This window comes from Podarcis cretensis (genome assembly GCF_951804945.1).
Source record: "Podarcis cretensis genome assembly, chromosome: 6".
NCBI lineage: Eukaryota > Metazoa > Chordata > Lepidosauria > Squamata > Lacertidae > Podarcis > Podarcis cretensis.
The window spans coordinates 57,965,705-57,989,845 of record NC_137175.1 but is presented as its reverse complement, the minus strand read 5'-3'; the positions used below and the strand labels follow the sequence as shown (position 1 = coordinate 57,989,845).

Sequence of the window (24,141 nt, the reverse complement as noted above, 5' to 3'; positions counted from 1 at the left end):
GTTCACTTCCTCTAGAGGCGGGCTCCCGCACCTACAGTGGTTTCCGGCCTGCCATCTTAGCAGTGGGCAAAAGAGCCGCCCTTCCCGAGCTTCGCCTAGCCAGAAAAAAACATGGCGGCCGCGGCGCTAACCAGCAGCTCATTTCCTCCTTCTCAGAGGGCGGGGCGAGTCTGCTTTGGCGCGAAGTTTCATCCTGACGTAGGGAAGGAACCGCGCGCGCGCCGCACTGGGTCCCGCGGCAGAATCTCGCTCTCCGGGTCTGTGGAGCAGCTGTGGCCTCGCCGGCGAGGTACGGTAGTCCGAACCAGGTGCGACATCGGAGTGTCAATGCCATAGTTCAGCGGACGGCGGGAGAGCTGCGGGTGGGCTGCAGAGGCGCCCGCCCTCCATCCTCACGTGCATTGGTTTCTGTGTGGATTCTTTTAAGAATCGAGTTGGGGTGGGGTGGAAACGGATTAAAAATTCGAGAATCGGCTTTCTTACCTATTTTGCATCTTTGCACCTTCATATTTCTGTTTCTTCACAGAAACCATGAACACGAGAAACCAGAAAAAGCGTATCTACTCGTGGCTTGGAAAAGCTATATCTGAAGACGAGCAGCTGCAGCTTTCCTCTTACAGGTATGTATTCTTTGGTCTGTATATCGTTAGAGGGTAAGCTGTGTAGGCTTGAGGCCAGTGTATAAATGTAGCATAAACTTGCAAACTTGGAAATTATGTTTTGCATAAGGCTGAGTGGATTTCATTATTAATGGAGTACTAAAAGGTGATTATGTAACAATACTGTTGTAATTATTATTAGTGGAATGGGCTTATGTAGCACCATCTGTGTGCGTGCAGTTTGCAAAGTAAGAAAAACAGGCCCCTGCCCTGAGGTGCTTACAGTCTTAAATTTGACTGAGTAGATAGTAGGGAGGAAGAAGGAAGTGTGAGTAACTGGGGAGGAAGTACTACATATTTAGGGAGTGAGGGCTATGGCTAAATCCAGACTTTATGAAAAAGTTTGTTCTTCTGAGGAGAGTTTGAAAGAGAGGGAGCAGTGTTATGTTGATCTGTGAACTAATTCCAATTATAAGAAGCAATAAGGAAGAAAGGGTATAATTGTTTGAAGAAGCAGCTTCTGAAAGCTGAAGGATGTAGATCTGGAATGTAAATTGGGGGTGGGGGGTAATAGAGGTAAAGATTAAGGCTGCAATCCTAACCCTATTTACCTGGGAGAAAGACCCACTGTATTCAGGTAGACTTATTTCTGAGTCAACATGGTTATGACTACACATTAAACGGTCAGCCTTCAGTGTTGTTCCTTAACTGTAAAGAATGTGCAGTCAATTTATACCCTTCATCTCCTAGGGGGATATCTGTTAAATCGAAAAATGTCAGTGACATCTGTATTTTCCCAGGGGAGTTTATTTTAATAGAAGGTGAGAATGTGGATCAGTTCCTTGTCGCAAGACTTTTAAAGTTATATGAAGATGGTAAGTGGTTTTTTATTATTATTTTCTAGCTCTAATTAAGATGTCACACCACTATTCAACATTTATTTTATAAAAAATTGATCAAACAACAATTAGAAGAATAGAGAAGCTAAGCAACTTTTGTGATACCATAATTTTTGTTAAATATGTATTTTTGGGCTATAGCTTAACATCTGTGGTACTGTACAAAGGATTCGGGGCCCCATGCAATATAAATATGTTATAGGAGTTAACTACAGTATATGCTAATTTGGGGGCTTAATAATTAAATATTCATTATGCTTCCTCTTATTAAAAAATATGTTGGTGTACACTTTTTATGTATATTGGATTTCTGATTTTGGCTTTTTCCAAGATAGCCAGTAGCAATACTTACTCACTCTTTGCAAGGTATAACTCTAGGGTTAGCCAGTGCTCCAGATGATGTTGGACACCCTCAACCTTGGCCAGCATGGCTCGTGGTCAAAGATGATGGGAATTATAGTCCAATAGCATCTAGAGCAGGGGTCTGCAACCCGCGGCTCCGGAGCCGCATGTGGCTCTTTTACACCTTTGCCGCGGCTCCAGGGCGGATATTAGTGAGGGGAGGAGGCGCATTGTGCGCCCTGACACCTCCCACTGTGGCGGGCGCTGTACTGGCTGTGACGTCACATGGGGGCAGTGCGTGCGTTAGTCATGCACCGTCCCGACGTCACCTTCCCACCCGCTATCAGATCGCGGCTCCGGAGATATATTTGTTTTAAATGTCGCAATGGTTTTGTGGCTCCCAGTTGTTTTTTTCCTTCAGAAACGGGTCCAAGTGGCTCTTTTTGTCTTAAAGGTTGCAGACCCCTGATCTAGAGGAACCCACATTTGCTACCCATATATTATTCCTGCAAGGGGAATGAGAAATCAAGAAACTTTGGTTGTGAAGTTTCTGTTGAATGTTATATTGGTTATTAATCTTTATTGGAACACACTTCCATATTGCAAAAATGCATTTTAAATTATGTGCTTTAAAAAAGCTTTATGTGTTTTAAATGGCTTATGTTGCTTTCGTAGATTGACTTACATTATCAGTTTTGTAGCTTTCAATGTTAGCCTCCCTGCTGAGTTCAGGAGTGAACCAAAGATGGATTTGGCTATAGTAGATGGCCATAGGAAGTGACCCTCTTGTCTTAACCTTATGTACAGTCCTATAGTTTATTTCTTTATGCTTGAAGTCATGAGAATCTAGAAAGTCATTAGGAAGCCAGGTTGCAATAATGGTAGTATAGCTTATTATTAAACAAAAGGCACCAGGTGTGGGATGATATCCCAAAGCCTCTGCTTCAGACTCAGGAGACAGGCTCTTTCAACCAACAGGGAATATGATAGAGCTGCAAATGTAAAATAGATAGAACAGTGGCACAGACATCCTCAAGCCATAGTCATTGTTCTCAAAAAGTAAATGCACTCAGGAAGGCCATTCCCCCAGGGCAACCACCTGGGTCAGTCATCCCTGACTAACTACAGTAATCATAGTCATTGTTCTCAAAGTTAATTCACTCAGGAAGACCATTCCCCCAGGTCTTCTTCTCCTTCATTATGCCAACTCACCTAGACAGACTTCTGGATCTCCTTCAAGTCTATTTAAGACCAGGAGCATCACCTGCAAGATTGAAGATTATCTCTTCCTCTGAGCAGCCTCTGTGTGCATTCCTAGAACATCTTTAATTCACTGCTGAACTTCAAACCTAAGACTTGGGGGAAAGTCTCCCCCTGTGATCCTGTTTTAATAAATACCTGGAATAATTTCAGGTGTAAAACCCTGAGCTCAGTGCCTGGGTTCCAGCTCTTCTATCATCTGCTCACATGTTTCAGGAGCACTTTAACAGACATTAAGAGAAGAAACTTGCAACTATTTTCTCTAGCTATTCCCCCCCCCCTTTAGTTTAGAACCCTTATTTCTGTAAGTTAGATATGTGCTTGCATTAGAACAGGCATAGGCAAACTCGGCCCTCCAGATGTTTTGAGACTACAATTCCCATCATCCCTGACCACTTGTGCTGTTAGGGTTGATGGGAGTTGTAGTCCCAAAACATCTGGAGGGCCGAGTTTGCCTATGCCTGCATTAGAATATTGTTTTCACATGTGTGCCCAGTACTGCAAATGTATGCTGCTGTGGTTTATTGTTAAAACTACAGTCATACTTCGGAAGTCAAATGGAATCCATTCTGGAAGTCCATTCGACTTCCAAAAAGTTCCAAAGAATGTTCGCAAACTGGAACAATCACTTCTGGGTTTGTGGCATTTGGGAGCCAAAACATTTGTCTCACAAAGCGTTCGACTTCTGAGGTACGACTGTTCCTTTGTAATAAATCCTTTATTTTTCTATAATCTTTGTGTGGGTACACATTCCTAGACTGGAAGGGTTCAGATACACACAGACAGAACAGCAGTCAGTTTGACTTCAGCTTAAGATCCTTTTGTGTGAGGGTGTCTTCCCCCCCCCCCCCCCCGATGATCTTTATTGAATTTTTAGTTACATACTATACATACACATACATTATGTTTCACATTTGTTCTTGCTCTCCCAAGCTGACTTCTCTCCTTCCTTCTTCTGGCTTTTTATGTCGTCTTTAACTTTTCGCATTGTCTTTGTCCATTTTATATATAATTGTTCTTCTTCATTTTTTTTCCATTCATTTACAAATATTGTTCAACAATAGTCCTAATATACATTTTAAATTCATTTTGATATTATTATCCAATAAATTTCTTGTGTTTTCCTGTTATGAGTTTTATTGTGTGAGGGTGTCTTTGGGACCACATGGGTGGTAGTTTCACACAGGATTCCAAAATCCATGTGTCTATCTGCCCCCCTTTTAACAAGGCTTGCATAAAGGCTGCTGGGGGTGGGGGCTAGTTGATATTGAATGCCTTTCCTGAAAATACCAAGTTTGACTGCTGCCGTTGACTTTCTCCTTAATTTAGTGAAACGTAAGAAAGCATCATACTGCTAAAAGGCTTCAAGTGCTCTTGCCATCCCAGATCTGAATTGTGTGGGGTTTTTTACTTACTCCAGGTACTCATGAAAAGCGTGCAGTTGTGGAGTGGTTCTCCCGCCTGCTAGAAATACCTCTCAATCAACGGAAATCCATGGGAAGAGAGGATCTACAGGAGATATTTTTGAATGAAAACCCTGAACGGGATACTGACATAACAGTTACACATATCATTGGCAATGTCACAGTATGTACATAATGTGTTAGAAGGCAAGAGAGGAGGAAGTTCCTTGGGAGTATGTTGAAATGTTATAATGCAGATTTATAGTATTGAAAAGTTTTTTTGGGTGGGGGAATCCATAGGGGTTTAATCTTTGAGGCTGGCCGCCTCTGTAATAGCAAGTGTGTGGGTTGATGCTTAGTTGCTATCTGGGCACAGCAAGCCATAGAAACGAGCCTAAGAATCCCAGTGGAGTTCATAGTCTTCCATTGGCATTGCAGCTTGACTTACCTACAGCTTCAGGAAATATTGATTGTCCCCTCCTGTGGCACAGGATGCTTATATGGCGTTTGTTTGGCTGATAACCTTACAGTGCAGTATTCTTGGAGAAGTTCAAGTAATCCATGAGCCAAAATATTCACTTTGACTTAGCAAGAAGGCAGAGGTTTCTATCTCACTTCTGAGGCTGTTTGAACTGAAGTGTTGCAGACTGCTTTACCAGCAATATATGCTGAACTTTGGAAATGAATCGCCATCTAAATGCAAACACATTGGGTTTGTTCAGTATTCGTTTTCTAAACAGCTAGTACATAGCATACAGGGCAATTAGGTTAACTATGATTAATTAGATTAACTATGGCAATTAGATTAACTTTGGCAAGGCCATAGTCCCAAAGCTGTGTGCGCTGGAGTAGATTACACAATACTTGGAGCCACAGAATACTAAGCTCCCCAATTGGTGCTTATGGGAGTGGTAGGTGGGAAGCAAAACGGCAGGCAATAATAAGAAAAAGTTCCCCCTGCCCCCTGTTTGCTGGCAGGCTTAGAACGTGGCAGTTCCTCCATCATGAAATCTCCACACATACACCCTTTATAGCACTGGTTCCAAATTGGGGGTCTGTGGACCCCTGGGGTCCGTGGCACATATCTGTCAACTGTCGGGGACATTCTTTTTTGGTGTGCCATGCTCGTGTGGACCATGTGACTCACGAGGGAACGTGGCCCGGTTTTGCACTGGGACATATTGGAGAGACGGTGGCACCATTCACATAGCAAAAACTACCACAGAGATATCAGTATTTTCAGAAGTAGGGGTTTCATGACTTGGCTTTTGGAAAACAGAGTGTCTGCAGTACTTAGCTGACTGGGAACCACTGCCTTTGGGTTTTTCAGTAATAGTAAGAGACAGAATTATGTCCTAGGAAAACTGCAAGTTGGTGCCATTACTCAAACCAGAAAGGTAATTCTAAGGATAGGAGTTTACGTTATTGTAAGAAAATGTTAATAGGTGTGTGGGGAAAACTTTCCTTTTGTCATTGTTATGCTTTAAACAATAACTGGAGAAGTTTAGTACAGTGGTACCTCAGGTTACGTACGCTGCAGGTTACATACGCTGCAGGTTACAGACTCCACTAACCCAGAAATAGCACCTTAGGTTAAGAACTTTGATTCAGGATGAGAACAGAAATTGTGCTCTGGCGGCGCGGCAACAGCAGGAGGCCCCATTAGCTAAAGTGGTGCTTCAGGTTAAGAACAGTTTCAGGTTAAGAACGGACCTCCGGAACAAATTAAGTACTTAACCCGAGGTACCACTGTATAGCACTGAAGATCTATTGAAAGTTTTGCTGTATTGATTGCATCATATTTTCACGGTTCTTAAGCTTTGAATATACTCTTTTGAACAAATAATCATCTGATATTTTGCTACCTTTCTAGGTTATTCCACTGACCACATTGGAAGCATTTCCTGACCTATCAAATGATGAACACATTTTCTTTGTAAGAGAATCTTGGGATGGAAAAAAGTTTAAACCACTGCCTCTTAGCTTACTGGCAGAGTTGAAAGACTCTGTGAAAATGAAAAACAACAACACTGATTTTGCAAGCGTGCACCACCTGACTCCTTCACGCAGAAATTGCTCTCTGGAAGTAGAAACCGAAAAGGTCACTCGAAGTACAAGAAAAAGCAGCGCCGCCATGATGGAAGTAGAATCAAGACATTCTGCCTCCAAATCCTCGCACTCTAAGCAGAGATGTTCCCAAAGACTAGCCATTGGCACTGAGACTCCGGGAGCAAAGAAAAAACTGCAGCTGAATAGTATGTTCACAAATGATCTTGCACATATTTTTGTCTGCAAAAGCATTGTTAGCTCTGGAAGCTGACAAATGTTTTACCTAGGGCTGAAGAGAGAGAATTTTATGAATAGTGATGTAAAGATTATAAGTCTAAATACCCTTGAACAATTCTAAAGTAGGAATTAATGTGGTAAAATGGTATAATATTTCTCTTGTTCTGCTTGGTAGTTTTTGGGGGAGAAACTGATATGGTAGGGGTTTTTTCCTGCTTGGTGTAGATCAGGGGTCAGCAAACTTTTTCAGCAGGGGGCTGGTCCACTGTCCCTCAGACCTTGTGGGGGGGCCGGACTATTTTTTTTGGGGGGGGGGGATGAATGAATTCCTATGCCCCACAAATAATCCAGAGATGCATTTTAAATAAAATCACACATTCTACTCATGTAAAAACACCAGGCAGGCCCCACAAATAACTCAGAGATGCATTTTAAATAAAAGCACACATTCTACTCATGTAAAAACACCAGGCAGGCCCCACAAATAACCCAGAGATGCATTTTAAATAAAAGGACACCTTCTACTCATGTAAAAAAACACTGATTCCCGGACCACCTGTGGGCCGGATTTAGAAGGCGATTGGGCTGGATCCGGCCCCTGGGCTTTAGTTTGCCTACCCATCGTGTAGATACTGTCATGAGGTCTTTGGATGAGGAAGCTACTGTGAGTCAGACTACCTGTGATCCTTGAACTGGACATGTTCATGATTGGACCTTAGTCATGAAAACAGGTGTTCTGTCACAAGTAGCTAATACATTTGATAGTAGGAACCATGGTTAACAAAAGGTGATAGCCAGTGCTGTACTCAGACAAGGGGTAAATCATCTGTTTTCTGCTCACTTCTGCTACCGATTTATGTCCCCTGAAAGGTATGTATTGCGTGTGAGAGGACCTTTCAGAAGGTGGGATGGGGATGGGGAAATGGCCCAAAACTGGGTAAAAAAAAGCTTGCATTTCACATCTTGGGAATTGAACCCAGCAGTTAATTCCTGTTCAACTGATGTTACCTCAGTTTGGATGCCTGTTCAAGTGGTGGTGGTGGTGGTGAATCATAGATTTGTAATCAAAACTAATGTTTTGAGCCCCTGTTGAATAATGTCAATAGTGGTGGTCTCCAAATTTATGACCGCAGTTGTATGTGTTCAGTGCAAATAAAGCTAATCAAATACCTGACATGGAATCTGTGTCATGTTGGATTATGTCTTATTTAGCACCCAGTTTTATATCATTTATAGAAGAGCAATCTTGATTTTGTGGGGTAACAGTGGAGCTTCTGTTGCTTTGCCATAAAGGTTTGGAAGCTTGTAATTGAGAGGGAATAGAATTCTGCCCTGCCACTTTATTGTACTGGACATAGAAACATAAATAATGAGATTGCGTTGCTAGGAACTGTGGGATGAAGTGTGCTAAGTAAAAACCCCACAAACCTATTTGTTTTCCAAAAGCAAAAAAGTGGTTGAACTCTGAGCCATATTGCAGCCAACCTGTTTGAAAGTTCTGTTCTGTATTAACTGAGTTCTCTTAACCAAAGGAAAACCTTTTGGTAGACCATCTGGCACATGTGAATTCTAAACTGATTGTTGCCTTGCTAAAAACTTACTCATTTTGCTACTTTTGGATTTTAGGTCCAACAAAACCTGGAAGAGTGCTGGCAGAGCAAGATATGATTGAGCTTCTAGACTATGGTTTCTTTGAGCCTCTGGAGCAATCTGCCCTCAAACGGAAAGTGACATTTACTGGCATTAAAGGTTCTCCTCCAAAAATACCCTGTGCTGCTGTTGCTGAGGGAGACCTCTTCCCAGACATCAAACCACTGGGAAGAAAGTCTGAAAGACCCAACAAAAACTTATCATCTCCTTGCCAGAGTGACCAAGTTTCAAGTTTGAAAGCCAGGAGTTCTGCTGTGAAAAGGAATGCCACAGAGTAAGTTGCAAGTGTCAGCATTCTGTCCCAAACCCTTAAATGTGGCCATCTGTGTGACATACACTAATCTAACAAAAAAATTCTGTTGAAATAAGAGACAAAGATTCTTGAGGTAGAAAACCTTTGCTTGAGAACATTAATATTAATTTGCTTTTGTTTGTGCAGCAGATCGATAAACGTTCAAAAAGGTTTAATTTTTAGCAGTAATAATAAATCTAAGATACAAATAGCACCTGCCCTACAGGGGTAGCCTACAGTTCCTGTCCTCCCTGTCCATCAGCCATGCTGGCTGAGGACCAGTTAGACATAGTGACTAAGATGAAGATCTTGTAGAGCAACTCTCTGGGCTGCATGACAAAATGCTTTTGGAAATTGGGACTTTCCAATATTAGTTTATGATCTGGTACATGGGTCTGCTGTTTAAAGAGAGAGTGAAAAATTAAAAAACCTCATGTACAAGGTGATTCTGACCAGTCGATACTGAGAAATCCAAATCACTTATTTTTCTGAAGTCAAAAAGCCTTCCAGACTCTGCTTCTCCATCTTACGGAAAACAGGTATTTCCGAGTGGTACCTCGGAAGTCAAACAGAATCCGTTCTGGAGGTCCGTTCGACTTTCAAAACGTTCGGAAACCAAGACGCAGCTTCCAATTGTCTGCAGGAAGCTCCTGCAGCCAATCGGAAGCCCCGTCAGACATTCAGCTTCCAAAGAACATTCGCAAACCGGAACACTCACTTCTGGGTTTGCAGCATTTGGGAGCTAAAACATTCGATTTGCAAGGTGTTGGGGATCCAAGGTACGACTGTATTTTGATAGTTTTATATGTAAAGTATATTTTACTCACATTGACTATTTCCTTCTTGAAGCAACTACTCAGAAAATATTTAAAAGGCATTAAAGGTAAGGATGAAAAATTAGGAAATGGACAGTGCAACCCTACACAGTCTAGTAAGAAGTAAGTCCCACTGAATTCAACTGAGACTTACTTCCAGGAAAGGATGTATAGGGTGCTATTCTCAAGAGCCAGGCTGCTTGTGGGTATTTATTTTGAAATATTTTAACCCATCCTTCATTGCAAAGTGATCCCAGAGTTGGGATACAATTTTTAAAAATGTAAATCGCAGTATCATCAATATGTTTTCCTATGGTAAAACCAGGGAGAATTTACGGAAATGAATTTTAACATTTATTTCCCAAAAAATCTCTTAGAGGCATGTTTTATGTTTTTCTTTCCCATTAGTTCAAATGATGTAAACAAACAGGATAAGATTTGCAAGGCAGCCAAAGAATCCAGAGTCTCAAAGAGCCAAGCAGCCATTCCTAAGGTCAATTCAAAGACAAGGTGGGTGATCTTTAGAGGTGTTTGTGGATCTTTTATTTGTTTGCCCTAAGGAATATCCCCTTCTGTTTTATTAAGCGAGTGAAATTTTAAGAAGGCTTAAAAATATATCACTGCAGCTTTACATCAGTTCTACTTATGATGTGTATAAATTCATATCTAGGACAATATAGTATACAGAGGTTTGGTAATTTCTGTATCATGTAACCGGCAACATGGATGGATGACCCTCCTTCAGCCAATATAGATGCTGCCTGGGTTCACACGTCACAGTATGCCCAGCTCTGCTTTGGCAACACTGCACAAATGTGTGGGCTGCTGGAGGGGAGTCTGCAGCGACTTTGCTCCTCCCCAGTGTTTTTTTTTTACTCTTGCACCTTGCTGAGCTAAGCCAGTGTTTGGCTTAGTGTGTTGTCCAAACTGCACATTTGCATGGCCCCAGTATAGTTTGGCTTGTCATTATGTGTGAACCAGATCACTGAGCAATAACTGATTTCTAGACTACATGCCTAAGCTGAAGTGCTCAGAGTAAGAAATATTGGCTTCACTGTGTGCATTCTATAGCTGACTTTTTTGTGGTGCTAAACTTTACAGTAAGATGCTGAAGTGACAATCGATGGGAACTCAGAAAGCTAGTGCTTTCTGTCAATCAAGGCACAGTGTCTTATCACTATGAAGAAGTCAGAAAAGCCTCCCATTTTCCCTTGCAGATTGGGTGAAGAACCAGAAGCCGTGAGCCCAGCGCTGACTCCTCGTTCACGCAGGAAATGTGTGCAGGCGACTTCTGCCCGCATTGCAAAACACCTTAGGTAAGAATGTATTCTTTTTAGAGACGGTTTGGCTACAGGCAGTTCACAGCCCAGGGGAGCCTGCTTTGTTACAGAAATGAACGTGCAAGGATTGTCTGAGTGTTTCTGCGTGCACTTGTATGCGCACACACACACACACACACACACACACACACACATATTAAGCCAGGGAGGGTAACCCAGCTTTAACCTAAAGGCCACATTTCCTCATGGAGACTCTTCTGATAGCTACCTTCCAGTGTTGGTGGAAGACCAGAGGCAAAAGGGGCACAGCCACGGGGCACCGGCTGTGACTCATGCCTTTGTACAGTAGGTTACATTCTGGCCACAAAGAAGTCAGGGGTTTCTACACCCACCCACATCTCTCCATACTTCATCCAGGCAATCAAGAAGCATTTTCACAGTTAAAGGGCACATTCTACCTGGCAAAAGCACCTGAGGAGGGTGGAGCAAGGCTGGTGAGGTGGGTGGCCTAAGAAGAATCCCTGAGGACCAGATCAGAGAGAGCTGGAGGGGCTGCATTTGGTGCCTGAAGTTTCCCACACTTGCATTAAGCTATCTTTGAATAGATGGCCATTTGTAGCTTTTTTCAATAACACAGAGTTCACTTCTAGAACAAGAGTTTGGGATCTGCCATGAGAAATTTCATGTCGCTTCTGTTTTTTTGTCTAGAGCTGATGTGGACATGGGGTGTACCTTAATGTTATCACCCCCTTCTTCTCTTCTTCTTCTTCTTCTTCTTCTTCTGGTTTCTCAAAACTGTACCATCATTGTAAAAGTATTGATCTTTGCTGTCACGGCCGCCTCAGTTTTTGTTCGGCTGATACCGTCCGACCAAAGAACTTGCAATTATTTAAAACACATTAGTGTACAGGACATAAGAGGTGATAAATCCATTTGCCTTAAGTTTTTTTAATACAGTTGAGAAGGATGAAGAGGAAGAGGATGACATTTTCCCCTTGGAAAGTTCTGCTTCAAGTAGCAGCGATGATGAAGGTGAAGACTTAAAGGTGCTCCGTACACCTAAAAGGCAAGCAAGGTCTACTCCAAAAATCTCAAGGAAAGCGGCTGCTGGGACTCCTGCCAAGGGTCCAAGCAACACTGTAAGTAGAGACTTCTGCCATTTTTTGTTGATCTCTAATTACTTTGAGCAGTTGTATGAACTTAGTGAACTGCCTTGTTCAGAAGCTTGGGTGCTCAAGAACATAATGTAGTAGCTGAGAGCAATCTGTGAAGACAGTGGCTCTGTTTCTTAGCTGTATAATGACATGGAAGCATGGGCGCCATTCTCTGCATTGTGACTCTCTGCTGGGGGGAAAGTAAAACCACCTTTGTTTTATTACGCTGAGCTTTGCCACAGATAGCACATAGGTGTTCATAGGACCTTAGGATTGTAGAGCTGGAAGGGACCCTGAGGATCATCTAATTCAGGGGTCAGCAAACTTTTTCAGCAGGGGACCGGTTCACTGTCCCTCAGACCTTGCGGGGGGCCAGACTATATTTTGAAAAAGAAGAAGAACAACGAATTCCTATGCCCCACAAATAACCCAGAGATGCATTTTAAATAAAAGGACACATTCTACTCATGTAAAAACACACTGATTCCCTGACCATCCGTGGGCTGGATTTAGAAGGCACTTGGGCCGGATCCGGCCCCCGGGCCTTAGTTTGCCTACCCATGATCTAGTTCAACCCCCTGCAATGTAGAGGAAAATGCAGCTGTCCCATACAGAGATCGAACCTGCAACCTTGGCGTTATCAGCACCATGGTCCAACCAACTGAGCTACTCCAGAGAGGAAGGACTCAACATTCTTTCTTGGGACCCATTATTTCCTCTTACCTAATCTTGTTGCTTGAAATCAAACTTTTGGATAAAGGTGAAATACTTAGCCATGCTAGTTTGCTGCAGCAAAACCAGCAAAGCTTTGTGGTGCCTTAAAGACCTGAAAAATTTATTTGGCATACAATGAAAAGCTTAAGCCGCAATACAATTTCAAAACACTATAGAATCCCTAGTTACTTTTTATTACTACATTCAGTTGCTTTTTCTTTTAAATTGTTTTCAAGATTTTCAAGCATAATAAAATATAAACATTAACCAGTTAAATAAATTTAAAATATATCTGAATCTATAAATATCTTTACTCGGGAGCTTTGCGAATGTATTAGAAAACAGAGAAGAAAGAAAAGCATCCTATTTAAAATAAATATATACCATATTTTTCGCCCTATAGGACGCACTTTTTCCCCTCCAAAAATGAAGGGGAAATGTGTTTGTGAATGGAGTGAATGCAGGCTTTCGCTGAAGCCTGGAGAGCGAGAGGGGTCGGTGCGCACCGACCCCTCTTGCTCTCCAGGCTTCAGGAAGCTATTCGCTAGCCGTGGGAGACGCAGCTCTCCCATGGCTAGCGGAGAGCTTGCCTGCACCCAGAAGCATGGGGCGCGCTAAGCTCAGCACGCCCCAAGCTTCGGGCTTCGCGCAGCTCTACGCTTCGCAAAGCTCGGACTTCCCCCGCCCCAGCCCCGCACCTGGGGGGGAAATAATTTTTTTTTTCTTTATCCCCCCCCCCAAAAAAAAACTAGGTGCGTCCTATTGGGCGAAAAATATGGTAACTGTTTATGTTTAACTGGTTCTCCATTCTGAGCATTATTACCTTAGTAAATGTGATGAATGGTAAGTTAGTCTGCAGTCCCCTCTTACCTGGAAATAAGCTCCATTGAACTAAGTACTTCTGAGTTGAGACACGTATAGGATTGCACAGTTAGGAAATTAACAGAACAAGCCATATCCAATAGGGTTTTCATTTGGTGTGATATTTTTCTCCAATATGGACAGGCCCAGAATTTCTCATACCATTTTTAAACAAACAAACAATCTGTTGCTTCCCTGTTTAACTAACTCCTTAAGTTTGGTTGCAAACCTAAGTGTATCTCTACTATTTTGGGATCTTAATATCTTTAAATGTTTGGTGTATACAAATTTTGAGACCAGTTGTGCTCTGGCTGATATTCAAAACAATAGCACTGATATTTATGGATATGAGTTTTCTCTGCAGCCTGAGCCAAGAACCCCCAAGACCCCACGCAATGCTACCCCCAGAATCCGCAGCCGAAATCAAACCACACAGAAGCCTGGCAATGTGCTGGAAGAGGCTAGGATAAGGTAACGTGAGGGGTTCTTCATATTTAGCAAAGGGGGGGGGGACATTATATATAAAGTGAGGAGAACTGGGAATTACTTTTGATGGGTTGTGTAAAGGGTATTTATGGTTCCAGTACAAGTCATGTTTCTCTCTTTTAAATAGATTCATACTTAGTATTCCGTGTCACATTCTTCCTAGTTTCATGTTTGATTGAGAAGTCTTTGAAAACTTGGTTTCAGTATTCAGTTTCAATCTCATTTTATATTTTTTTAGTCTCGGGGCCCTAATAATCATTCTTTAGAGTATTCTGCATATCTAGATAAGAATTCATTACCTCTTCTGGGATTTAGAAGCTTGTAACAAGGCACTTGGGTAACCCTCTTGCCCTTTTGTTTTCTTTTAAATAGGCTGCATGTATCTGCTGTCCCAGAGTCCTTGCCCTGCCGTGAAAAGGAGTTCCAGGATATCTATAACTTTATAGAAAGCAAACTCATTGATGGGACAGGAGGGTGAGTGTCTTAGGTGGGAGGGAGCGGGATTAGCTCAAATGAGTGAGAAGCATAACAGCTGCTTGTGAACACCTGGGGTTCATTTAAAAAATAATAATGTGGAGATCATGCCAGTCCCCACCCACCCCCAAAAAGTAAACAGTTTCCGAGATTTATAATAAAGCTTATTTGTGGCACTGTGCTTAGAGGCAGATGCTTTTTAAAAGATACATGTGGGTTCGAACCCTCGAGAGAGAAAAAGAGAGCTTATTAAGTCCAGTGCAGAAAAGTGGCAGAGCACCTGTTTCATATGCAGATGCTCCCATGTTCAAGTTCCAGCATATTCAGTTAATAATAGTATTATATAGATTGAGTAAAGGTTTCAGAGAGAGACTTTCTGCCTAGGGTGCCGAAGAGCTGGTTAAAGTCCTAGCAGGCAAAGCTGGGCTAATGTAGAGTAAGGCCACATTTATACCAGGAACATAGGATCCAGGATTCTCCCTGCCTTTCAGATTTACATGTATACAACATAGGTGCTCTTCCTGTTTCAGGTGCATGTACATTTCTGGAGTTCCTGGAACAGGTAAAACAGCAACTGTTCATGAGGTCATTCGTTGTCTTGAGCAGGCAGCCAAAAACAATGAGTTACCGTCTTTCCAGTGTATAGAGATCAATGGTATGAAGTTGACTGATCCCCATCAAGCCTACGTGCAGATCTTGAACGTGAGTGCATGTTTTGTTATGTTTGGGAAGAGATTTTCCAAGTCTTTTAACTAAAACTGCTCAAGCAGATGGGCCTTATGCTTGACTTACCTCTGCAGATCAGAAGAGGGAGCTAAAACAATTCCACCGAAAAAGCACTCCAATCACTAAAAAGGTAAAGGTACCCCTGCCTGTACGGGCCAGTCTTGACAGACTCTGGGGTTGTGCGCCCATCTCACTTAAGAGGCCAGGGGCCAGCGCTGTCCGGAGACACTTCCGGGTCACGTGGCCAGCGTGACATCGCTGCTCTGGCCAGAGCCAGAGCCAGAGCCGCACACGGAAACGCCGTTTACCTTCCCGCTGGTAAGCGGTCCCTATTTATCTACTTGCACCCGGAGGTGCTTTCGAGCTGCTAGGTTGGCAGGCGCTGGGACCGAGCAGCGGGAGCGCACCCCGCCGCAGGGATTCGAACCGCCGACCTTTCGATCGGCAAGCCCTAGGCGCTGATGCTTTAACCCACAGCGCCACCTGCGTCCCATTTACTCCAATCACTACTAGCCCACTAATTCAGCCTTTGTCAACCTGGTGCCCTTAGATGTTTTGGACTACAACTCAAATCAGATCCAGCTGGCACTCCAAAACATCTAGAGGGCACCAGGTTGGCGAAGGCTGCTCTCATTCTACAGCTTGCTTGCGAAAACATTTTTTATTATCATTACCTTATTGCATTTATATGCTGCCTTTTTTGCCAAGGCACCCCAAAAACAGCTTGCAGTTTTAAGATACAGTAGTTGGATTTCACATATGAAATGGATAGGATTGTGCTATTGGTATAGGATTGTGCTATTGGTAAAACAGAATGAGTTACTACTTATTGCTGGGTTGTAACTTCAGCATCTTTTTAATCGTGTTTAGTTACTGACAGGCCAGAAGGCAACTGCAGTCCATGCTGCTGAGCTGCTGGAGAAGACATTCTGCAAGCGAGGACCTAAAAGGAAAACCGTAATACTTGTTGTAGATGAGGTAATGCTAGGATTTGTATAGCATCAGAAATAAATTTAACCTGATGTATATGTATTCCAAAACTAGGGGATTGTTGCCTTTTTGATCTGTACCATGAAACTGGCTTAATTGCAGCCTTGGGATTCAGCTACCCAGGAGGTTGTTTGTTCTGCAAGGACAAATTTATTGCTGACAAAAAGGAAACATCCCCATTTTGTACATTTAGCTATATGTAGAGAAGGTAAAGGGACCTAATTTTTTAAAACAACACAATGTACATTTAAATGCTGGCTATGTCTGTGTTTTATTCTGTATCCCCCTTATGTGGCCATCTGTAACAGATCAAGTCTTGCCCAAGGTTACATAAATCTGTTCAAACCTGTGATTGAAACCAGATTTCCCACATATTTTGTAGACCATTTTATGTGAGCTTGTAACTTTGTCATCCCTTCTTCCGTGTTCCAGCTTGATCTCCTGTGGACCCGAAAACAGAATGTGATGTACAACCTCTTTGACTGGCCAACCAAGAAAGATGCCAAACTGATTGTCTTGGCCATTGCTAACACCATGGATTTGCCAGAGAGAATTATGATGAACAGAGTAGCTAGCAGGCTGGTATGTATTTTCGGCTTTACTGCTGTGGTTATGCAGAATTTTTTATTGTGTCCGGAGATCAGAGCGTTGGTAAATTTCCTTGGATATTAACTGATACCATTGATCACTCAGAGGAAGGATGGAGTGATGCATGAATACTCAGGCTACATGTACTAGCATGCAGCAGATGCACAAATTAATTTCCCTAACTATAGTAAATGTCCAGAATTGTGTCTGAACACACGCACTGGAGCAGCCAGGGGGTTTGTCAGTCTTGTTTGGATAGCTGCATTAAGACCATCTATATATTATGGAATGGACAACCTGTGACTCCCATCACCTCTGACAGTTGGCCATGCTATGTATTTTGTTGGTTCCATGAAGATATAACTTCTTTGTACTTGGATATGCCTCTTTTCTTGTCTTGTGAGCAGAATACCATGGTCAGACATGGTAAAGATAAGAATCGCTTCTGCCACTTGCATGCAGGAAGGTAGGTGGCAAGCAATAAGAGTGAGATCCAATGCTGTGCCTAGTGGACATGGCAGGGGCTCCCTCTGCAGCCTCCATTCACCCCCAGCATCTGCTCTGGAGGTTCTTCCAACCCTTAGGAGCTAGTTTTTGGGGTGTGGAGGTGGGGCTGCATAGGGGAGAACTCATCTATGCAACCAGAAGTCTTGTTTTGCAAGCAGGCTATAAACACTGTTGGCTGTCACCTTAAATGTCAGAATTCAGTCTGAAACGTCTCTGCTCACAGTGGAGAAACATGTTTTTGGGTGTTAAGCAAGTTCTTGAGATGTACCAGCAATTAAATGTTCACTGTTTTCTTCACTGGTAGGGTCTTACCAGAATGTCCTTCCAGCCATATACCTATAAACAGTTACAGCAGATTGTCTCATCAAGGATGACCCATTTGAAAGCATTTGAAGAGGATGCAATTCAGCTTGTTTCTAGAAAGGTAAACTTGGGTGTACGGACAGGCATGTCTATGTTGTTTTTATACAGTGGTACCTCAGGTTAAAGGGACGCGGGTGGCGCTGTGGGTAAAAGCCTCAGCGCCTAGGGCTTGCCGATCGAAAGGTCGGCGGTTCGAATCCCCGCGGCGGGGTGCGCTCCCGCTGCTCGGTTCCAGCGCCTGCCAACCTAGCAGTTCGAAAGCACCTCCGGGTGCAAGTAGATAAATAGGGACCGCTTACCAGCGGGAAGGTAAACGGCATTTCCGTGTGCGGCTCTGGCTCTGGCCAGAGCAGCGATGTCACGCTGGCCACGTGACCCGGAAGTGTCTTCGGACAGCGCTGGCCCCCGGCCTCTTAAGTGAGATGGGCGCACAACCCCAGAGTCTGTCAAGACTGGCCCGTACAGGCAGGGGTACCTTTACCTTTTACCTCAGGTTAAATACTTAATTGGTTTCGGAAGTTCGTTCTTAACCCGAAGCATTCTTTTTTTATTATTTAATCATTTTTTCAATACAAACAACAACCAGAAAAAATATACAACAAAAACCACAATAACACTAATAACACAATTTAACAATTCAGATTTGAGTACTGATATACCTATAACTACACCTTTTTAACAATATTTCCCCACCTCTCCTCCCCCTACTTCCCACCATTGTCCGCCTTATCGCTTAAGTATTCCTTCCAGATTTCTTCATATTTATCCATTCTTAATTTGCGTCAATATGTGATTTGTTCGTAGGTAACTAGTCTGTCCATATTGTCAATCCATGTGCTCAATGGGATCTTTTTGTGGGTCTTCCAATTCATCAAGACAAGTATTTTTGCTTCTAATATGGCACAATACATTCGGGGTTTTTGACCCCTTGTAATCTCCCACATTTCCAGTATATAATTTAGAATTAAATTCATTCTTGCTGCAGAGCTCCTCAGCGTGTCTGCTTACGCCTTCATCTCAAAAGCAGAAGTGTCTAACCTGAAGCATTCTTAACCTGAAGCGCACTTTCCCATTGAAAGTAATGGAAAAGTGGATTGATCCATTCCAGACAATGAAAAACACCCCCTAAAACAGCAATTTAACACGAATTTTATTATTTGACAAGACCATTGATCCATAAAATGAAGGCAATAATCAGTGTACTGTACAATAAAATAAATAAGACAGCATTGTAGATGAAAAAAATTAACATTTATTTTTTTTCTTACATGCACTGATGATAGTCATTGTTTGGATGGGGGGCTTTTATCCATTTCTGCAGTCGCACAATCAGCCAGTAGCTGAACTGGGCTCCACACGATCCCCAAAACAATGGCAGACGGCAGAGTCCCCCAGAAGTCCCCCAAACGAAGGAGCAAAGCAGAGACAAAGGCACAGGGCAGACTCACATAAACAAATCCCAAAATCCCTTGCAGAATCCCAAGATTTTCCACTCCCCCCTCCCATAGGGTAGGTGGGCTTACTTGGCTAGGCGCCACCCACCTTGCTACAGCTGGGGGTGGGGCAAGGGTTGGTAAAGGGCTTTTCGGCCCAGGCTCATCTTTCCGAGAGCTCCCATGGCTGGAGCCCAATCGTGGAGCCTCCGTAGGCCCCGCGGATGTCCGGGCTTGGCTCCAGGCAGCGGCGAGGCCTCCGAGAGCTCGGAACATTCACTTCTGGGTAAAAACGTTCATAACCCGAAAAAACGTAACTCGAGGCGTCCATAACCAGAGGTACCACTGTATTTGAAAATCTGGTGGCAATTAGCACTGGCCTTAATAAATTAAACCACCAGAAATAAAGAGACCACATGGGCAACAAACATGAATTTTCTATTTTGTCTGAATTCTAAATGCCTGTGTTTGAAATGACTAGCAGTGGTTGGCCAGAAAATCATATAAAAGTCATTTGAGTAGTGGTTGCGTATATTTTTATTTTGCACGTAAATGAGATGTGCAAAAAGGCAGTTCCTTGTTCCTAGTGAGATTGACAATTTCAACTGAGGGCATTACAACAAGAGTGAAAGAGGCAAAGTTAACAAGGGTGAATGGAAGAGGCTGGAAAACCCAAGGGATTTAAGAGGAAAGAATAAGAATCCAATAATAAATGTAATGTGGGAAAGAAGTTGCTCAACCAGCTGCTTTCTTGTGAGTCGCCTGAACTGTAATTAGCCCGGATTGGCTGCAGGTGGGTACGGTGAGGGTGGGGTCAAGAGGAGGCCCCAGACTCCTGGTGGCTATTTATAAGCCTCATACAGAGATGTGGAAAGAAGTAAGGAGGCAGCAGTGCCTGTTAATGGAGGATGGAATAACTGGTGGGGAGAGTTAATTGAGTTATCTACTTCCTTCCTCCCCCTTCCTGCATCTGCTCTGATCTGACAGGAAGACAGAGAAAGGATTATTACCTTTTTCGGAAGGAAACATTGAAAAACTGCACTATGCTTTGTGAGACTGCAACAACTTTGTCGTTTTAAAATTTTATTGTTTTGTTTTAGGTGGCAGCTTTATCTGGTGATGCAAGACGTTGCCTTGATATCTGCAGAAGGGCCGCTGAGATCTGCGAATTTCCTAATCAGAAAAGTGTCCGTGGATTGGTCAGCATGGCACACATTATGGAAGCCATAGATGAAATGTTCTCATCCCCTTATATACATGCCATTCGGTAATGTACAGTAGTACATTAGCTGTGTAGCTTCTCTGCCTGAGGTCCCAGAGAGCAAATTCTGATTATCATGCTGTAGCAGCCACCTATGAACTTGTTATACAATGATTGCATCTGTATGGGGAGCACATTATTCTATAGCATCTAATTTGAAGCAAATTCCAGTGATTGATTTAATGGCTACCACAGCACAAATTGTGTTCTAAAAATTTAGCATAGCAAAACTAATTTAGTGGTTCAGTACTAACATGTCAAACCAGTTTGTGCTAACCTGTACAACTCATATCCTTGTTTCAGCTTCTGCTTGATACGCTGTTGAAAGTGGCCAAATTAGGAAGCTCAGATGTTAGGATACAGGTGCGCTCTCTCTCTATTTGGATAGAGCGACACTGAGAATTGCAATTGTAAAATAAAACTTTGCAAATTACAGAAAGTTCTCTTCTGACAAAATAAACAACCTTTGTATGCTGGGTGTTTGTAGTTCTTTCAGACGTATGGTTAATTAAACTTTCTGTATACACATATTCTAGAAGCAAATACCGTTACATCAGAGGTTTAGACACTGCTTTTCAAGCCAAATTATATCTGTTACACAGTAAAATCTTATATGTGACTAATTAAGCTTTGGGGGCTTTTTGTTCTCTTTCAGGAACGCTTCACTGTATGAGCAAATTTTCCTAAAAGCAACAATTGCAGAATTTCGCAGGTCAGGACTGGAAGAGTCTACAGTTCAGCAGGTAATCTAAAAATATTGCATGTTGAATTTGTTTACTATCTCAGCCAGAATGCTTTAGCTATATTCAAAGAGTGCACCTTTGACTGTTGCTATGCACATATGTAGGTAATTGCAATTTATCCTATTGTATACGTAGGCTACAGTTCACATATATGCATAGACAAAAAATTCCATGCTTTTTGCTTTCGTTAGTTTAAAATATTATATGTCTCTTCTTGGGGGGGGGGGGACTCTCAAAATGACTTCCAACAATCCATATACAATGTAAGTCACAAAGCTTCAAATACCGTAAAACCATAATACTAAAAGGTAAGCTCAGATGTTGCAATTGTACAGTGAAATTGAAAAATTACAGAAATCAAACCAGCAATAACATTAAAAGAATATCCAGGCCACTTTTTTTAACCTCTTCCTGTTCAGCTACCTTATTTAAACTAATAAACTTGTTTTATACTAGCAGGGAGTGCCTGGCACTGTGTGGGAATTTATAGAAGTGGGGAAAAAATGTGCTATTTAAATGGATAATCGATTTGTGAGTGTGGATCACCATGCCAAAAATCAGGCAAATCGCATTTGGTTCTGCCATCTTGATTCAAGATTGTGCCTGGCATTCAAATAGTGATGAAGTCTGGCACCCCCACCTTGGGAATCCCTGTGGCCGAGTTTGGCAAAGATATTGCCAGAGGCAGCTGAACCTATGCCAAAAAAAATGAGCAAAGTCATGCCAAAGTGATGTTTTGGTCCACCATCTTGATTCAAAATGGTATCTGGTGTCCAAACATTGACAACTGCAACCCCCATCTTGGAAATCCTTGTGCTGTGTTTGGTAGCAATACCTTGAGAGGTGTGTGAACTTGTTGACAACAGATGGATGGACAGACAAACCACTTTCCAAAATATATCATTGATGTTGAAAACAAGTCAGTTTACTGGATGGTGGCTGTAATAATAAAGCAGTCACAGACTCAGTGTGGGGAACTTATTTAAAAACTTGTGGTTCAGAATATACAACAAATGTTGTATAAAATAAAATGGTACTGGTTTGAATTCTATTAGCAATTGTTCACCATTGAACCTCAGTACTAAATGCATAGGGAAAATGTGCTCTACTACTATTGAGCTCTAACTATATACAGTGGTTCCTCTGATTACGAACTTAATTTGTTCCGGAGGTCTGTTCTTAACCTGAAACCGTTCTTAACCCAAGGTACCACTTTAGCTAATGGGGCCTCCTGCTGCTAACACACCATTTCTGTTCTCATCCTGGGGCAAAGTTCTTAACCCGAGGTACTACTTCTGGGTTAGCAGAGTCTGTAACCCGAGGTGTTTGTAACCCAAGGTACCACTGTATATAACTCATTGGTTTCCATACTTTTCCAAGAAAGGAAGGAGATCAGTTATTCGCTTTGATTCTTCCTGTGTTTTCATAAACCAAGTCCCCCTCCCCTTTTTTTGTTTCTTTAGATATTTCATCAGCATGTTGCATTGAGTAGAATTGAAGGCCTGCAAACTCCTACTGTATCGGATGCACTGGCAGTTGTGTCACGGCTTAGTGCCTATAGACTCTTGCTAACAGATTCTAATAGTAAATATATCCACATGCGAGTTCGACTTAATGTTAGCCAGGACGATATCATGTATGCCCTCAAAGAAGATTAAAGCAACAGAGCACTCGTTATTGGTACATGTATTGTGATTAAAGCTTGAACTTCCATGTTTATTTAATTTGTTTTGAATTTTCTTTTCATATACCTTTGTATTATAGCATTTGTAATTGCACTCTTCTAAAATAAATCTGTTTTCTTCAACTGTTCAGAAGGTTTCCATTTTATTAAACATCTTTCAACTTTCCTAAAGCACAATTTAGCAGGGGGGGTTTTCTGATCAGGAGCTTCCGTTATGAGCTAATACACTGTCCTTCTTACCTTTCATCTACTCCCTGGTTTTCAACAACTAATTTGCTGAGACAAACTAGAATTTTGAAGAAGGAATGGCAGCTCAGTGATAGAGCCAGGGTTTTGCGTACAGAAGGTCCCAGCTTTAGCCCCTGGAAACTCAAATCCTCTGCTACTGGATCCTTTTAATTGGAAAAGCCTCTGCCTGAAATCCTGTGTGTGTTGTTTACCAGTCAACATACAAAAGCAATACTGGGCTAGGTGGAGAAACAATCTGACTTGATGTCAGTCAGCTACCTAAGTTTCTTTGACATCCATGTTAGCAAACTGCTTGACGCTAACATCTGAAATATATTTTGCAAATATACTTCAGATTGTGGTTGGAGGCAAAGTGCTAATATCAATTTGTCAGTTGTTTGGGCTGCCCCTAGCACCAGCACTATGGATCATCTCAGTGGGCCACGGCCTAGCATGCGCCATGATGCACCCTGTGACATGGTCCCTTTTTTTTTTTTTAATAAATTTTTTTTATTAATTTCCAAATTTTTAACAAACACAAAAACAACATAAAAACAAACACAAAAAATCATATTTTCTTTACCTTATTTCCATAAACCTCTTTTCCCGGACTTCCCCATACCTTCCCCTTTTTGCATCCTTTATTTTAAACAATTATTCAGCAACCCTTCTTAGCCAATTAAATATAAATTCATTCTCCTTTTCAATTCCACCCTAAATTAAAGACAGTTTACCGCTGCAATTCTACGTCTTCCTCTCCCTCAGCATTTTAGCACTCCTCAACCTGTGACATGGTCCCTTGCCTGGTGAGCCTCTGTGTTCATTGAATACTCCATGACATGGACACTACTGATAAACAAATTTTGAAAAGCTCACTAGATTAAAACAAAAGTGGGTGAACCTGGCCTGAAGGCTGAATGTGGTGCTCATTGGCTCTTGGCTGTGGTTTTGCCTGCCTTGAACTGAGAATGTATCATCCTTGTCTGGACAGAGAGATGTGTGAGTGTGTATAGAAACTAGCCTGTTCAACAAGGGTAACATTTGCCAGTTTTTCTTCTGACTTTGCCTACCGCTGCCATGTGGCCCCAGGAGGAAAATGGGCA

The 24,141-nt window shown here is 42.3% G+C and overlaps 1 protein-coding gene across 4 annotated transcripts; it reads left to right on the top strand.

Moving 5' to 3' along the window:
* Nucleotides 1-104: 104 nt before the first annotated feature.
* ORC1 (origin recognition complex subunit 1) lies at nt 105-22,943 on the top strand. Of its 4 annotated transcripts, none has more exons than XM_079982444.1 (18): nt 105-289; nt 527-620; nt 1,350-1,474; nt 4,521-4,687; nt 6,377-6,758; nt 8,416-8,713; nt 9,955-10,056; nt 10,764-10,862; nt 11,770-11,965; nt 13,920-14,026; nt 14,414-14,515; nt 15,046-15,217; nt 16,112-16,219; nt 16,664-16,813; nt 17,631-17,750; nt 20,223-20,389; nt 21,039-21,126; nt 22,590-22,943. In XM_079982444.1, the coding sequence occupies exons 1-18, from the start codon at nt 112-114 to the stop codon at nt 22,782-22,784; spliced, it is 2,850 nt and encodes a 949-aa protein (XP_079838570.1). In that variant the 5' UTR covers nt 105-111; the 3' UTR covers nt 22,785-22,943. The 4 variants fall into 4 exon arrangements, with proteins under 4 accessions (XP_079838570.1, XP_079838571.1, XP_079838573.1 ...); XM_079982445.1 differs by having other exon boundaries at nt 9,955-10,073; nt 10,784-10,862; XM_079982446.1 differs by having other exon boundaries at nt 216-308.
* The last annotated feature ends 1,198 nt before the right edge of the window (nt 22,944-24,141 follow it).

Bases quoted from the DNA above. Each gene is read 5' to 3' on its own strand.
- ORC1 (XM_079982444.1), top strand. From the start codon at position 112: ATGGCGGCCGCGGCGCTAACCAGCAGCTCATTTCCTCCTTCTCAGAGG. The intron at 14,027-14,413 runs GTAACGTGAGGG...TCTTTTAAATAG, and splicing joins CTGGAAGAGGCTAGGATAAG to GCTGCATGTATCTGCTGTCC. The intron at 14,516-15,045 runs GTGAGTGTCTTA...TTCCTGTTTCAG, and splicing joins CTCATTGATGGGACAGGAGG to GTGCATGTACATTTCTGGAG.